Below are 15,737 nucleotides of genomic sequence, written 5' to 3'. Positions count from 1 at the left end.
AATACATATTGATTAGGCACATGTCTAAATTAGACTTTTTAAACCAAACCAAAGGTTTGCATTTGAAAGAAGATCAACTGCCAAAACATTAAAATCAAATTTATCAAAAACTAATAATTTTAAAGCAAACTGTAATTACAAGAATTGCAGACTCAGAAAGTGATTGTTATTCTTTTGGGAGTTTAAAAGTCTTGCTATTTTCGTTCCTCTTAAAAGACCCATTGTTGTTTCTTAACTTTCTTCTGGTTTTCTATTTGAGACATAAATTCATTGCTCTAGTCAGGAAAAGGTGACATGTGCATGCTGAGAAATACTCACTGGACCCCTTGTGGAATTGTTCTGCCATCACACGAACAAATCCATTTATAGCTCACTCTCTGGGGACTCAGGGCACACCTGACAGGTGTGCCAGACAGGCTTTTTTCCCCCCTAAAATGAAAGGTGCTATGATTTTTATTGTTTGGAAAGTGCTCTGAAATATAAGCATCTAAAAGTCAGACTTGTGTTTTAAAGTTTAATATAGGAGGCATTTCTTGTCTCCAGAAACAAGTACACTGATTTACATTATGAAATTTTGTTCATAGAGATGTAATAGGAAATTGAAAGCAAAGTTTACAGCCAATTCTAAATTGAGGATTCCATATTAGATAAGGTTTTACTCTCTCAGTTATTTAAATACCATTACATTTTTACTCAAATATTTTTGAGGTGATTATTACGTATAGGACATTGAGCTATATGTAAGCTATATGTGAGCTAGGTCAAAATGTGATTATTTCACATCAGTTTTTTCCAAGTGAGCAAGCTGCTTTGTGTGAATATACTAGCTGTGGAGAAGTTATGCTAGCATAGACTTTAGGACAGAGAAGTATAACTTGCCCTTGTCATCAGTATTTTAAGTGTCTTCTGTGAATATAGCTCTGTACTATGTGCTGGGGAAACAGAGAGATTGAGATATGGGTGCTGCTTCCAAAGACTTTCATTTTTTTATGTAAAGGGTTGATTTAAGAAAAAAAGAACTCTAAAATATTTCTTGAATAATTACTATCTAAGTTGTTTACAGACATGCATTATTTGAGAATATGTGTTTTGATAACAGAGATTAAGAGACTATCATTTCTGCTAGGTATGTGTCCTGAAATTAAGAAAACTGATTATGGAACTTATTTATATTCTGCTTACATTTTATTAAGCTTACCTCTCCTTGAGTGAAAGTTCTTTATACTTTTTATGACAGCGATTATATTCCTTAATCCAAGATTCTTGTTTCTTTAAAGCGTAAAAATGTTATTCTTCTTAAATTCCAATGCTAATGGATAAAAGAAGATTTGCAGCCTCTTGATGTTCGTCATCTACTCCCAGAAAACCAGCAACTCAAGGAGAACATGTCCAGGAAATATTTTTGTGTGTGGCACTCCCTGTCAGCTATAAAATTATGAAACCTGGCCAGATGAAGATCGTTTATGCAAATAGCCATTTATAGACTGAGCATCAAACAATGGAATGGCCCATCAATAGCTCGTTTGATTCAGTTAAAAGGGAGAAATAATTGTCATGTTATTTCTGCCTCTATCATGGCTTGATTTGATCTCTGGATTAGAAAATCTTCTGTCCTTATTCAGTATATAAGGTTCATATTGATCCCAGATAACCCCTCTGACATAATTATGTTTGCTGTTTGCAAAAGGGAGGCCATTTGCTGCATGGCAAATGGAGCATGTTGAAGGGATCTAAGTGAATTAACTTGTAATTGGATGATTCTTGGTGAAATTTACAATGGTCACTACGAAGAAGTGACCATTGTAAGGGAAGGGAGTCAAGGATGGGAGAGTGGAGGGGGTGTCTGCCTGCAACCAGTAAGTACAGATTCACACGGGAGGACTAGACAAAAAAAGTTGATGTTTGTGACTTAGCTCCTTAGCCCATTCTACTTCAAATTCCTATCAAAGTGCAGTTACGTATTCTTTTATGTTGGACTGATTCATCATGAATGGAATATCTCGTGATAATCTTTTTCTTATTTCCCTCCTCCCCCACTCTTTTTTTATTTTTAAAAGAATTTTACTTTAAATTCTGGGATACATGTACACAACGGGCAGGTTGGTTACATAGGTATACGTGTGCCATGGTGCTTTGCTGCACCTATCAACCCATTATCTAGGTTTTAAGCCCCGCATGCATTGGCTATTTGTCCTAATGCTCTCCCTCCCGTTACCCTCCACCCCGTGACAGGTCCCGGTGTGTGTGTGTTCCCCTCCCAGTGTCCATGTGTTCTCATTGTTCAACTCCCACTTAATAAGTGAGAATATGTGGTGTTTGATTTTCTGTTGCTGTATTAGTTTGCTGAGGATGATGGCCTCCAGCTTCATCCATGTCCCTGCAAAGGACATGATCTCATTCCTTCTTATGGCTGCATAGTATCCCATGGTGTAGATGTACAACATTTTCTTTATCCAGTCTATCATTGATGGGCATTGGGGTTGGTGCCATGTCTTTGCTATTGTAAATAGTGCTGTATTAAACATATGTGTGCATGTGTCTTTAGAGTAGAATGGTTTATATTCCTTTGGGTATATACCCAGTAATGGGATGCCTGGGTCAAATGGTATTCCTGGTTCTAGATCCTTGAGGAATTGCCACACCGTCTTCTACAGTGGTTGAGCTCATTTACATTCCTACCAATAGTGTAAAAGTGTTCCGATTTCTCCACAGCCTCGCCAGCATCTATTGTTTCTTGACTTCATAATCGCCATTCTGACTGGCATGAGATGGTATCTCATTGTGGTTTTGATTTACATTTCTCTAATGATTAATGATGTTGAGCCTTTTTCATATGCTTGTTGCCTGCATAAATGTCATCTTCTGAGAAGTGTCTGTTCATATCCTTTGCCTACTTTTTGATGGGATTTTTTTCTTGTAAACTTGTTTAAGTTCCTTGTAGATTCTGGATACTGGACCTTTGTCTAATGGGTAGATTGCAAAAATTTTCTTCCATTCTGTAGGTTACCTGTTCACTCTGATGATAGTTTCTTTTGCTGTGCAGAAGCTCTCAGTTTAATTAGATCCTATTTGTCAATTTTGGCTTTTGTGGCAATTGCTGTTGGCATTTTCATCACGAAATCTTTGCCCATGCCTATGTCCTGAATGGTATTGCCTAGGTTTTCCTCTAGGGTTTTTATGGTTTTTGGTTTTACATTTAAGTCTTTAATCCATCTTGAGTTAATTTTTGTATAATGTGTAAGGAAGGGATCCAGTTTTAGTTTTCTGCATATGGCTAGCCAGTTCTCCCAGTACCATTATTAAATAGGGAATCTTTTCCCCATTGCTTGTTTTTGTCAGGTTTGTCAAAGATCAGATGGTTGTAGATGTGTAGTGTTATTTCTGATGTCTCTGTTCTGTTCCATTGGTCTATATGTCTGTTTTGGTACCAGTACCATGCTGTTTTGGTTACTGTAGCCTTGCAGTATAGTTTGAAGTCAGGTAGCATGATGTCTCCAGCTTTGTTCTTTTCACTTAGGATTGTCTTGGCTACACAGGCTCTTTTTTGGTTCCATATGAAATTTAAAGTAGTTTTTTCTAATTCTGTGAAGAATGTCAATGGTAGTTTGATGGGAATAGCATTGAATCTGTAGATTAATTTAGGCAGCATGGCCATTTTCACGATATTGATTCTTCCTATCCATGAGCATGAAATGTTTTTACATTCGTTTGTGTCCTCTCTTATTTACTTGAGCAGTGGTTTGTAGTTCTCCTTCAGGGTCCTTCACATTCCTTGTTAGCTGTATTCCTAGGTATTTTATTCTCTCTGTAGCAATTGTGAATAGGAGTGTATTCTTAATTTGGCTCTCTGCTTGTCTATTGTTGGTGTGTAAGAATGCTTGTGATTTTTGCACATTGATTTTGTATGCTGAGACTTTGCTGAGGTTGTTTATTAGCTTAAAGAGTTTTTGGGCTGAGGTGATGGGGTTTTCTAAATATAGAATTATGTTATCTGCAAACAGACAGTTTGACTTCCTCTCTTGCTATTTGAATACGCTTTATTTCCTTCTGTTGCCTGATTGCCCTGGCCGGAACTTCCAATACTATGTTCAATAAGACTGGTGAGAGAGAGCATCCTTGTTTTGTGCTGGTTTTCAAAGGGAATGCTTTCAGCTTTTGCCCATTCAGTATGATATTGGCTGTGGGGTTGTCATAAATAGCTATTATTATTTTAACATATGTTCCATGTATACCTACTTTATTGAGGGTTTTTAATATCAAGGGATGTTGGATGTTATAGAAGGCCTTTTCTGCATCTATTGAGATAATCATGTGGTTTTTGTCATTGGTTTTGTTTATGTGATGGATTACATTTATTGATTTGCGTATGTTGAACCAGGCTTGCATCCCAGGGATGAAGCCGACTTGATCGTGATGGTTAAACTTTTTGATGTGCTACCGGTTTGCTTAGCAGTATTTTATTGAGGATTTTTGCATTGATGTTCATCAGGGATATTGGCCTGAAGTTTTCTTTTTTTGTTGTGTCTCTGCCAGGTTTTGGTATCAGGATGATGCTGCCCTCATAAAATGAGTTAGGGAGGAGTCCCTCCTTTTCAATTGTTTGGAATAGTTTCAGAAGGAATAGTACCAGCTCCTCTCTGTACGTCTGGTCCTGGGCTTTTTTATTTTATTTTATTTTATTTTATTTTATTTTATTTTATTTTATTTTTTTGGTTGGTAGGCTGTGTATTACTGCCTCAATTTCACAACTTGTTATTGGTCTATTCAGGGATTCAGCTTCTTCCTGGTTTAGTCTTGGGCCTCCTCACCCAATCTTAAAGTTTTCCATATAATATATGTATATATTATATATGTATATATATATATTTTTTTTGAGACGGTGTCTTGCTCTGTCATTAGGCTGCAGTGCAGTGGCGCGATTTCAGCTCACTGCCACCTCTACCTCCTGGGTTCAAGCGATTCTTCTACCTCAGCCTCCCAAGTAGCTTGACTAGAGGCACGCGCCACCATGCCCAGCTAATTTTTTGTATTTTTCGTAGAGACAGGGTTTCACTATGTTGGCCAAGATGGTATTGATCTCTTTACCTCATGATCCGCCCACCTCGGCCTCCCAAAGTGCCAGGATTACAGGCGTGAGCCACCGCACCCAGCCTTCTCCATATTTTCACTTGTGAAGTTGCTTGGGAATTGTTCTTTAGATGGGTCATATATTACATAGTAGATCTTAAATTCCACAAGGTTGTGGACTCTGCCCTGCTTTTCTGGCATTTCCTCTGGAGAGTTTTTCTCAGTCAATGCATACAAAGCAATCCATTTGGAGCTAATCTTTGAACCAACTTAGTAAAGCATCAAGAAACCAGTTAGAAATGTGTTCTCATTAACATCTAGCAAATATTGGAAATAATGGTACCCACATTTTAGGATGCTGTGAAGTGGCAGGTTAAGGGAGGTTCATCATGATGATTTGGGAGATTTCTCATTGCTTAACATGTCACTCTGTTTTTTACAAAAAGCAATTATTCCTATTGAACTAATAAACGAGCTAGCTTTGAATGTTGTAGTGGTAGTGTGTTCTCTCTTCTATTTCAGCTGTACATATTATTTCCACTTATTTTCCCCCAGAAACCTGTGAAGTAAATAAAGACTCTTTAATTGAATTCACAGGAGTGTGTCATAGGTTTATAGGGGTGGATGGACAGAACATCATCACGTCATTCAGTTGACAGTGGTGGCATTTCTCCCAGGTGCCAGGATAGAAACAGACCCATCAAAAAGCATCTCCAGCAATATTCCCTTTTGGTTGGTGTGTTACCTGAGAACATTTCAAAGTCACAAGCTGGAGAAAGAAATGCTTTCTTTTTTATGCGTGAAGTGGAGTGAGAAAGCAGTTGAAGACTTGATATTAATAGTTACACCTCCATGAAATGGACCTTGCAAAATGTTATCTTTTTACTTGGGAAAAACTATTAATAAAAGGAGGGGGATTGGTTTTAATGCAAAATGACAGTGACTTTTGGGATGGAAGCACTAACCTTGAAAGGTTTTACAAGAATGGACTTTGTTTGGATGAAGGTCTCTGTTTTTTCTTTCTTTGTTTGTTTCTAAACAATTTTCCAGCAGGACATATCTCCTCACTCCCTCTATTCTCAGAGGGTTTCTAATATGTCACTCCATTGTAATGCCTTGGTTTTTAGTCAGCTGATTGCCATTTTAATATAGTGGGGAAATGTGTCTGTAATTTGAAATGTAGATATTATACCAGAAGATTTCCATGCCAGTAGTCCATATGAATTATTTGAAGCAATTGATCAAGTACATACCTCCACTTCTAAGTGTGAGCAAAAGTTCTGAGAAGGAATTTAGAGGAAAGATATTTTATTCTAGTAAACAGTTTGCAAACTGGGGAGAAATAGCCCTCAGCTTAAACTGAAGGTGCATTTCAGAGAACAAAGGCAGGGTTTGTCTGGCTTTTATAGAGAAAGTTCCCATTTAGGTTTTCAGTCAGGTCCTCCTATGAAAAATGAAAGATTAGAACTTGCTTAGTTCAGATTGGTTGATGCAGCTGAGTTCTGATTGGTTGATGCAGGCCACAGCCTATTGGTTGATTCAGGTAACATGGGCAAGAACAGTTAATTATGAAAGTTTCAAAGTTAAGCGGTTGTATGGCTTTTCTGGGAACTCAGAATATGTGCGTAACCTCTAGTCAGCAAATGGCCACTTGGTTCTATTTTAAATTTAGGCCCCGTTTACCACTCAGGATTCATCTTGAGGGACTGACTTTTTCAGGTTCACACAGCCATCTCCTTCTTATAGCATATGCTAAAGAAATGTAAATTAATTAATTTGAAGGTTATGTAAATCTCATAAACAATATTTTTTCATACCTTCAATAAAGAAGGAGCAGAGAAGGAAATGTGGGGATCATGCCTACATTGTCTTATCTTTTTCTTTTCATCTTGAGGCTCTCCTTAAAGCAAGAAATAGGAAGTAGTGAGGAGGTAATGGGAATAGTAAACTGTTCTGGGAGAAGCTGATGCATTTAAACTAAGTCTTCACTTGGGCAGTGGCAACCACCAGTGACTTTCACAATCACCAGGTCCACGCAGGTCTCCAGGGAGAGTTGCAAAACTCACAAAGATAAATTAAAGTTTCCTTCCTTCCTTCCTTCCTTCCTTCCTTCCTTCCTTCCTTCCTTCCTTCCTTCCTTCCTTCCTTCGTTTCCTCCCTCCCTCCCTCCTTTTCTTCCTTCCCTCCCTGCCTCCTTGCTTCTCTCTCTCTTTCCTTTTTCCTTCCTTCCTTCCTCTTTCCTTCCTTCCCTCTCTCCTTCTCTCCCTTCCCCCTTTTCTTCCTGCTGTCTTGTTAATAATTCCTTCCCTTGCATTTTCTCAGTTTAACATATTGTAGGGCTTATTTGGGGAAATATCTGTCAGCCAGGCCCTCACCTTTATGGGTTAGTGCTTTTCTCTCATTTTCCCCATCCTCTTCAATCTAATTTTCTAAGGAGTGAAATCACTTGAATTAACAATGCAGCACTCCTCCCACCTCACTTTTGGGATTTAACGTGTCCCCCCATGGAGCTGCTAATTCCATGGAGAATGCATCTCACTTGGCACAGAAAATCCCCTAAATTGCAAAGCATCAAATAATAAGAGCTTTCCTGTGATCAAGAATTTAAAGCCTGCTAGAAAAATTAATATATTCATCAAAGTTAATGATTATTGAAACGTATTCTTAGCTGCATGATTGTTTTCTTGTACCCTGATTCGCTGGATGTAGACTACAGTTTTTTTTTTTTTCATTTATCCCCCCTAGGGATTATCATCAGCATTAGGTTTAAAGCATAGTTTTACAAATGTTTGCTTTTAAAATTCCTCAGTGTTTAAGGAGTTCTTACTGAATGGTGTTGCTAGACTTTTTCTAGCTGAGTAATCTTTTTTCCTTACTAACTCATATCGGTAAATTTGTTCACAAAAGTAGAAACATTGTTCATCTATAATAAACATCTCTGAGAGCCATAGCCATCACTAGAGCAGTGCACTTTTATGGAGATTATTCTATTTTTAGGGTTGCTGACCTTTTGCTTTTTTATTAGTTGCTATAGTGATGATCTGAGCTCTGCTTAATAGAGCTTTACAAAAATGATGACGATCAATAAGCTTGTTAATGCTAATGTTTATATTGATGGTTCCCAATAACACGTATCAAAATAAAATTTAGTCATGTAAATGTATTCAATAGTGGAATTGTGTATTTAAAAACACATTTTAAATAGATGTTTATGTAAGATGCAGGAGATTAAATGCATTCTGTGGCTTTTTTAGAAAAACTAGAATACCTTTGTGCAGACATAAAAATATGGAGACAGTTTGAAAGATCATTGTGAAATACACAATAAAATCATTTTATAACAGCAAACTTCAGAAGTTGGAAGCACCATGGCTAATGATTACTAAAGCAAAGTCAAGTCAGATAATTCTTTTAGTACCTATTCTAAGAACACTCTAGACCAATTTCTCCTCATATGCACCTGTATAACTACTAATGATTTCAGAGGAATTCCGAAACACTCAGGGGAAGAAAAGTTGGTAATCAGTTAAAATTCATCAGGCAAAGTAGCAGAACAGCACAGATTATGATTGTTTCTGAAGTTCACTTAACAATTTTAAATCTTTTACTTACTGATAGTAGATAAACTACTATCTTTGGCATTATAGTGAAATTTCTATGAAAACATTTGTGAGGAATTTGATTCTTTTTCCTTCAGAATTAAATAATGTTTGTTTTCAAATGATAGTCATGTATTTTTTGACACATTGTAGGTAAAGTGCAAGAACATCTAAGATATTAAGCTCGTTAGCATTGTCAGTGCAAAGAGGACATCTGGGGAATGGCGAAACTATCAAGGCCCGTTATCATTGCAATTTGTTTAGATGCTAAGGTGCTGGTGTCAGGCTATTGCTTTCCAAGCATAGTCTCCCATTCTTTCTCTGTCCTGTGAAAAATCATCTGGGGAGGCAGTTTGCCAAAGGTTCACAGCAAGAAGATGGTAGCCCACAGGTGGAAGTGGTTTCTCTCTCTCTAGAACCTGGATTCCTCTTCTTCTCCTTGATGTTTTGAGAACCTAAGTCTCCTCAATTCTGCTCCCATAGTCTATCAAATATGCTCTAAGATTTATTAAAAACAAAAATCAACACCACAGTAGTAGGACAAGGGGATGAAATGGGATTGATGCAGAGGCTATCTTTAGTCAACGAAAAGGAAATGAACAATGTGTCAGTTTCATGTGTCAAAATAACTTCTTTGAAAAACACAGGAAATTATCTGTCATCATAGATTTTTCATGTATCACTTTTTTCTAAATTAAAAAAAGATTTCTTAAATGCAAGATGAAGTTTAAGCAAAAAAATTGGCTTCATGTGTTTTTAAAATTAGAATCACAAATTTAATTATATCCTTATGTTACTTGGTTTCAATGATCACATTTATTTTTCTAAAATGAAAAGTCTTGTCTCTTATAGGAATACCACTAGTAGAACTTTTAGTGATTCTGTCATTTGAGAACTATTTACTGATCATCTACTATGTGTCAGGCATCATTGTAAACACTGGACATATGGCTGGGAACAAAGCAGGCAAACTTCTTCCTCTCCCGAAGCTTATGTCCTCTGGAGGGAATTGGGTAATCAATAAATGAGTATATGATGTGTCAGGTGGTGATCAGAGCTAGGAATTAAAATCAAGCAGGACAAGGGTCTTGAGAGTGTACAGGGAATGGGAAATAAGTGCTATTTTAGGTAAGGTTGTCAGCCAACACCACGGTCTCCCAACTGTCTTCTTGCATTAGGTTTCTAATTGGCCTATTCACTTTTATTCTTGCTTCTCTAGTGTCTATTCACACAGCGGCCACTCAGAATAAAAGTTAGATCGTGTCTCTCACCTACCAAAACCCTGAAACAACTTTTTAGAATAAAATTCACAGTCCTTTCCTTAATCCTTTCCATCCCACCATCACTCCTTCTCTCTTCCCTGCTTTTTTTTTTTTTTTTTGGTAGCACCATTCTTTCTTGCTTTTGTGTTAAACATCTGTTTAGTAGATGAATGAGAACATATATGACTCAAGAACAGGAATTTGGGCTCTTTCCTCACCATTGTATCTCCAGTACCTGGAATAGCAGCAACACATTGCAAGAGCCCAATAATTATTTTGGCACGAAAGAATGAATGTACATGCTTTAAAAGAGGACTGCTATGGCCAGGCATGGTGGCTCATGCCTGTAATCCCAGCACTTTGGGAGGCTGAGGTGGGTGGATCACCTGAGGTCAGGGGTTTGAGACCAGCCTGGCCAACATGGTGAAACCCTGTCTCTATAAAAATAGAAAAATTAGCTGGGCATGGTGGTGGGCACCTGTAATCTCAGCTACTCAGGAGGCTGAGGCAGGAGAATGGCTTGAACCTAGGAGGTGGAGGTTACAGTGAGCCCAGATCGCACCACTGCACTCCAGCCTGGGTGATAGAGTGAGACTCCATCTCAAAAAAAAAAAAAAATAGTGTACTGCTGAATAATGGAGGGAAAATAGTAGACAGAAAAGAGTGAAATGCTTCAGAGATCCTAAAACAGATCCCATGGGCTAGTTTCCATTATCCTAATCATATTTCTTATTGTCATCTGCCATAACCATTCCTAGCTGCAGCCTAATCTCATTTTTTTTTCTCCATCTTTGCTTATACCACAGAGAGCCTTTACCAATGAACATAAGTGCATACTGTGTAGCTGAATATTCTGGATGTGAAATTTTGGTGATTGCAATTCCAATTCCAAAAATACTTAAAATGGTTTGATTTATGGTCATGTTCTTTCTTCTTTAAACTGTAGCATCACCAAATGCCCCAAAACTTGGACCCATGGAGCTGGCCATCATTATTACTGTGCCTGTTTGCCTCCTGTCCATAGCTGCGATGCTGACAGTATGGGCATGCCAGGGTCGACAGTGCTCCTACAGGAAGAAAAAGAGACCAAATGTGGAGGAACCACTCTCTGAGTGCAATCTGGTAAATGCTGGAAAAACTCTGAAAGATCTGATTTATGATGTGACCGCCTCTGGATCTGGCTCTGGTATGTTACCATTGTCCATTTTTTTAAAATAAGAAAACACTTATTTAAAAGTAAATAAAAACTTTTTAACAAAAAGGGCCCAAATATTATGAATTCCGTCTTGAAAGGATACATGGTGAGCTCTGGTATAGGAACTCCTTTTAGTACCTGAGGAAGAGAAAAACCATCGTGGCCTATAGAATTAAGTCTTCTCAGTTGCTTTTTGTAGCTTTAGGTGTTCAGATTCTTACATTCACTTTCCTTCAGAATTTATTTCTGAAGCAAAAAAGCAATTTCCCTTCTCTCCTCCCTGCTTCCCCCCATTATGGTTACTAACAATCACTGTTGCTTTGTTGATAATGTTTTATGGACACAAAAGAGTTAGGGTTGTAGTATTTAAGGTGTTGAGTTCTGAGGGAAAAATGTTGGTTATACAAAGTAGTGTTCTTTGAGCTCTTTTGCTTGTGGGTATGAGGATTTTCAGAATCTATAGACACCCCCTGAGATGTGTGTGAAGCTAACAGGGAACTCACCTGAAATTAAATCAAGAATATGTTCTTAAAGCAAAGAAACAGAAGATTAAAGAGAGCAGTGCAGCATTCCTGTGCTGGCTTTTGCTGGCTATGGTTACATACATGACTGTCTTCCTCTTTAATGGAACTCCAGAACCCCAGGTAAAGCGTTCAAAGTACCAGGCTGTATTATAGCCTAAATGAGCCTTTCTCACAACACAAAGCATTTGAAGGTTTTTTATTTTTATTTTTATTTTTAATTTTTTTATCTTTTGGCAGGAGGTTGGGGGAGTCGGGGGACAGTTTTCCCCAGAATAACAAACTCCCTAAAATGGTAGGGGATTCCATATATATATATATCCAGAAATCCTGCCAGCTCATGGTTTATGGAAATACGAACAAGAGTAACCCTAGGTGAGCTACTTCAGAGGCCCCTGCATCTCTTCTTGTTTTGGAAGGATCATTAAGATAGTAGCCCAACATTCTGAAGAACTCCCTTGCCAATGGCTTTCGGGAAAATCCAGGCAGTAACAATTAACAGAGGTAGGCAACAGAGGGCTGATAACATCTCTATGTGCATCCATATTTAGCATGAAGCTGCTTTGGATTCATCAGAAAAGAAAAGCATAATCAAACCCAGATAGTTCGCTCCTTCTGGGGCAAAATCACCTGGCCTCCCACTGACGAAGACTAAATGTTTACACCATCACTGTACACATTAGGTAGCATCTTTCAAAGGAAGAATACTGGTAAGAAAACCCCCAAACTGCAAAGTTTTAAAAACCAGAATTTAAATTAAAATAAATTATTGGCTAGACGACTGGCACCTTCCTTCCTTCCTTCCTTTGTCTCCTTCCTTCCTTCCTTCATCTCCTTCCTTCCTTCCTTCCCTCCCTCCCTCCCTTCTTTCTCTTTCTTTCTTTCTTTCTTTCTCTCTTTCTCTTTCTTTTTCTTTTTCTTTTCCTTTCTTTCTTTCTCTCTCTCTTTTCCTTCCTTCCTTCCTTCCTTTCTTTCTTTCTTTCTCTCTTCTTTTTTTTTTTTCTTCCAGATTCTCACCCTGTTACCTAGGCTGGAGTGCAGTGGTGCTATCTTGGCTCACTGCAACCTCTCCCTCCTGGATTCAAGTGATTCTCCTACCTGAGCCTCCTAAGTAGCTAGAATTACAGGTGTGCCCCACTACACCTGGCTAATTTTTGCATTTTTAGCAGAGATGGAGTTTCACCATGTTGGCCAGGCTGGTCTCAAACTCCTGAACTCAAGTGATCTGCCTGCCTTGGCCACCCAAAGTGCTGGGATTACAGGTGTGAGCCACTGCACCTGGCCACATTTTTCTTTAAAATTAAAACTTGTTGATATTCAATACTGTTTCCTTCTTTGATTCTGACACTTTGAGGCCCACTGTGCCCTGATTTCTTGAATATTGACAACATTCTAGGCACAGAGACCTCTGATTTATGGCAAGTTTCTTGAAACCTTATATAATTTCTTTATAAGGTTCAAGAGGTTAAATAACTCTCTGCTTAATCCCCATCCCCAAAAACATTTTAATTATCTGAAGATGTTAGATAAAAACGTGCATTTTGGAACTATTCCTTAAATACATTTAAGATAACCAAAGATTTTCCTTTCAAATGAAAGCAATTCAGATTTTAATGCTAGAGACGGGGATTTAGTTTGAGAAAGTAGTCATGGGCTAGGGCAGAAATCAAAAATTAATGTTACATTTTCTTGTGTTTTTTGCATGTTTAAACCTAAATCTGGAATTACTGATTCTGGACTCTCTCATTTTCAGATTATTCTAAGATCTCTCATTTAAAAAAAAAAAGTAGTAAATGTACCCAAGCATGGATGATTTCTTTAAATACCAATCTGAAAGAGCTTTAGGCATTTTTCCCCCAAAGCCAGTTGCATACGTTTGGCAGTGACCAGTGGCTGAAAGTAACAGAAGGCCTCCCTGCCTTTGATAGTCAGAGAATGGGTGTATCCGCAGTGAGGCTTCAGTCATAAAAGCTCACCTGTAGGGAGGGGATTGGAGGAGGGGGGAGTCTGATTCCCTCTGCTTTTCTTAACTGGCCAGTAACTTTAAATGTGAGACAGTTTGTCAGATGCTAAGGAACAAAAACTGTGAAGCGTATTCTTGACCTGGTCAGGGACAAATTTCAAAGACATGCATAATGCCTGCAAGAGGGGAAAATGTACTGATGAGAAATGATGGTGTCTCAGATGGCTTCCAAGAAACTGGGTAGGTTGCTGCTTTTCTCTTGTGGTGTAACAATTCTGACTGATGGTGACATTATTGAAAGCTAACCTTCTACAACCCCTGGTTAAAAGATTGAAATGAACCTACAGGGAGAAGCAAAAATCCATGTATCTTCAAATGAAATGTCTAGGTGCATAACAGAAGAATTAGATTCATTTTGGTGGTTGCTTTGAAAGATACCAAAGCAAATTTTATTGAGTTTTAATGTCTCAATTTAATTGCTGTCTCGAGTACTTTATATATTGTTGTCTTACTTTGTTCCTGATCTGCACCACTGATTATGTACTTGATTAATTTGCAGTTTGAAAGCATAAGCTTATCTAGCTCTCCATCCATTTGTTGTGTTTTGGGTAGTGCTGGTTGTTGGTAGTGATGTTTCTGTGAGTGTGCATGTATGTATGTGGATAAGACTATAGGTTAGCAGGAGGAAGGGAGAGACTGAGATTGAGATTTGGCCTAATAATTGTTAGCATAACTTTTAGTGTGTGGTCAAGTAGTAAAATTGATTGTTGCCTGCAAAAACAGTCCAGGCTGGTTGCAGTGGCTCACGCCTGTAATCCCAGTACTTTGGGAGGCCGAGGCAGGTGGATCACTTGAGGTCAGGAGTTCGAGACCAGCCTGGCCAACATGGTGAAACCTCTTCTCTACTAAAAATACAAAAATTAGCTGGGTATGGTGGTGCACACCTGTAGTCCCAGCTACTCAAGAGGCTGACGTGGGAGAATCGCTTGAACCTGGGAGGTGGAGATAGTAGTGAGCTGAGATCATGCCACTGCACTCCAGCCTGACAGAGCAAGACTCCATCTCAAAAAACAAACAAACAAACAAACAAACAAAACAAACCAACAAACAAAAACAGTCTTATAGTTTGCTTCTAAACAGGAACAGTTTGCACTGAAGATCAGTGTTTTAGTTCTAGGTCTGCCTCTCACTAGCAGCATAATCCTGGGAAAGACTTTGATTATCGAGGGGCCTCAGTTTTGCCATCTCTAAAATGATAGGGTTGAACCAGATAATTTCAAAAGAACTTTCTGCCTGTAGGGTTTTGTGACTAATTGTTGAGATCCGTAACAGCAGATTTGTAGTCTGTGCTTATTTAGCCTGTGCTTATATGTCCATATGAGAACATATGAATGAGCAGTGACTAGTTTTAGGTGCAGGGACCAAAGCCCCCGTAAGACAGGGTCATTGCTATGAGGGTTCCCTAGCTGTCTGAGTACAAAAACAGTAACTAAATGTGACTTTTCAGAATAAATGTAGACTGTAATCTCTTTAACTATTTTTCCTTTGATTTTAAGAGTAATAAATGTCAATTGTGGAAATTAAGAAAATGTGGAAAATTAGAAAGAAGACTATCATAACTCACCCCGGTTTCACCAAGAGAAATAACCATCATAACATTTAGCATGTTTCCTTTTGAGTCTTATTTTCTGTGCATATTTTGAATAGCTAGATACACTTATATTTATAAGAATAAAATGTACTATGCTGTTTTTATTTAATATTATAGCAAAAGTATTTTTTCATGTTATTAAATACTTCTTCATAAGCATCATCATTATTATTGGCTCTGAGTAAGCCATCCTAAGATTAACATAATGTTAACCATTATTGAACGTGTAATATGCCAGATACTGTGCTAGGTGCTGAACATGCTTATTAATTCTCATATCATCTCTACGAGATGCGTAATATTGATTATCCCCAGTTTTTCAGATGAAGAAGCTGAAGCGCAGACAGGTGAAATAACTTGTGCATGATTACCAGGTGGCAGAGCTGAAATCTGAATCCGCCTGTGCTCTTAATCTCTGCACTTTATTTCACAATTATTCCATTACCTGACACTTTTACTTATTTTATTCCTATAAATAA

General features: G+C 38.0%; 1 protein-coding gene across 3 annotated transcripts in view; it reads left to right on the top strand.

The window, feature by feature from the left end:
- The window catches only part of ACVR1C (activin A receptor type 1C), a 95,365-nt gene that overhangs the window by 55,369 nt on the left and 24,259 nt on the right, over positions 1–15,737 (top strand). Inside the window, exon 3 of one of the 3 annotated variants that reach the window (XM_525945.8) lies at positions 10,875–11,114. The exons of 1 other annotated variant lie outside the window; for it this stretch is intronic. In XM_525945.8, coding sequence (XP_525945.2) covers positions 10,875–11,114 — 240 coding nt within the window. The remainder of the gene's footprint in view (positions 1–10,874; positions 11,115–15,737) is intronic. One more of the 3 variants, XM_009443518.5, reaches the window with a different exon arrangement.

This window comes from Pan troglodytes, chromosome 13 (assembly GCF_028858775.2).
Source record: "Pan troglodytes isolate AG18354 chromosome 13, NHGRI_mPanTro3-v2.0_pri, whole genome shotgun sequence".
Classification (NCBI taxonomy): Eukaryota; Metazoa; Chordata; class Mammalia; order Primates; family Hominidae; genus Pan; species Pan troglodytes.
Note: the sequence above shows the minus strand (reverse complement) of the source record. Positions and strands in the feature narration are given on the sequence as shown.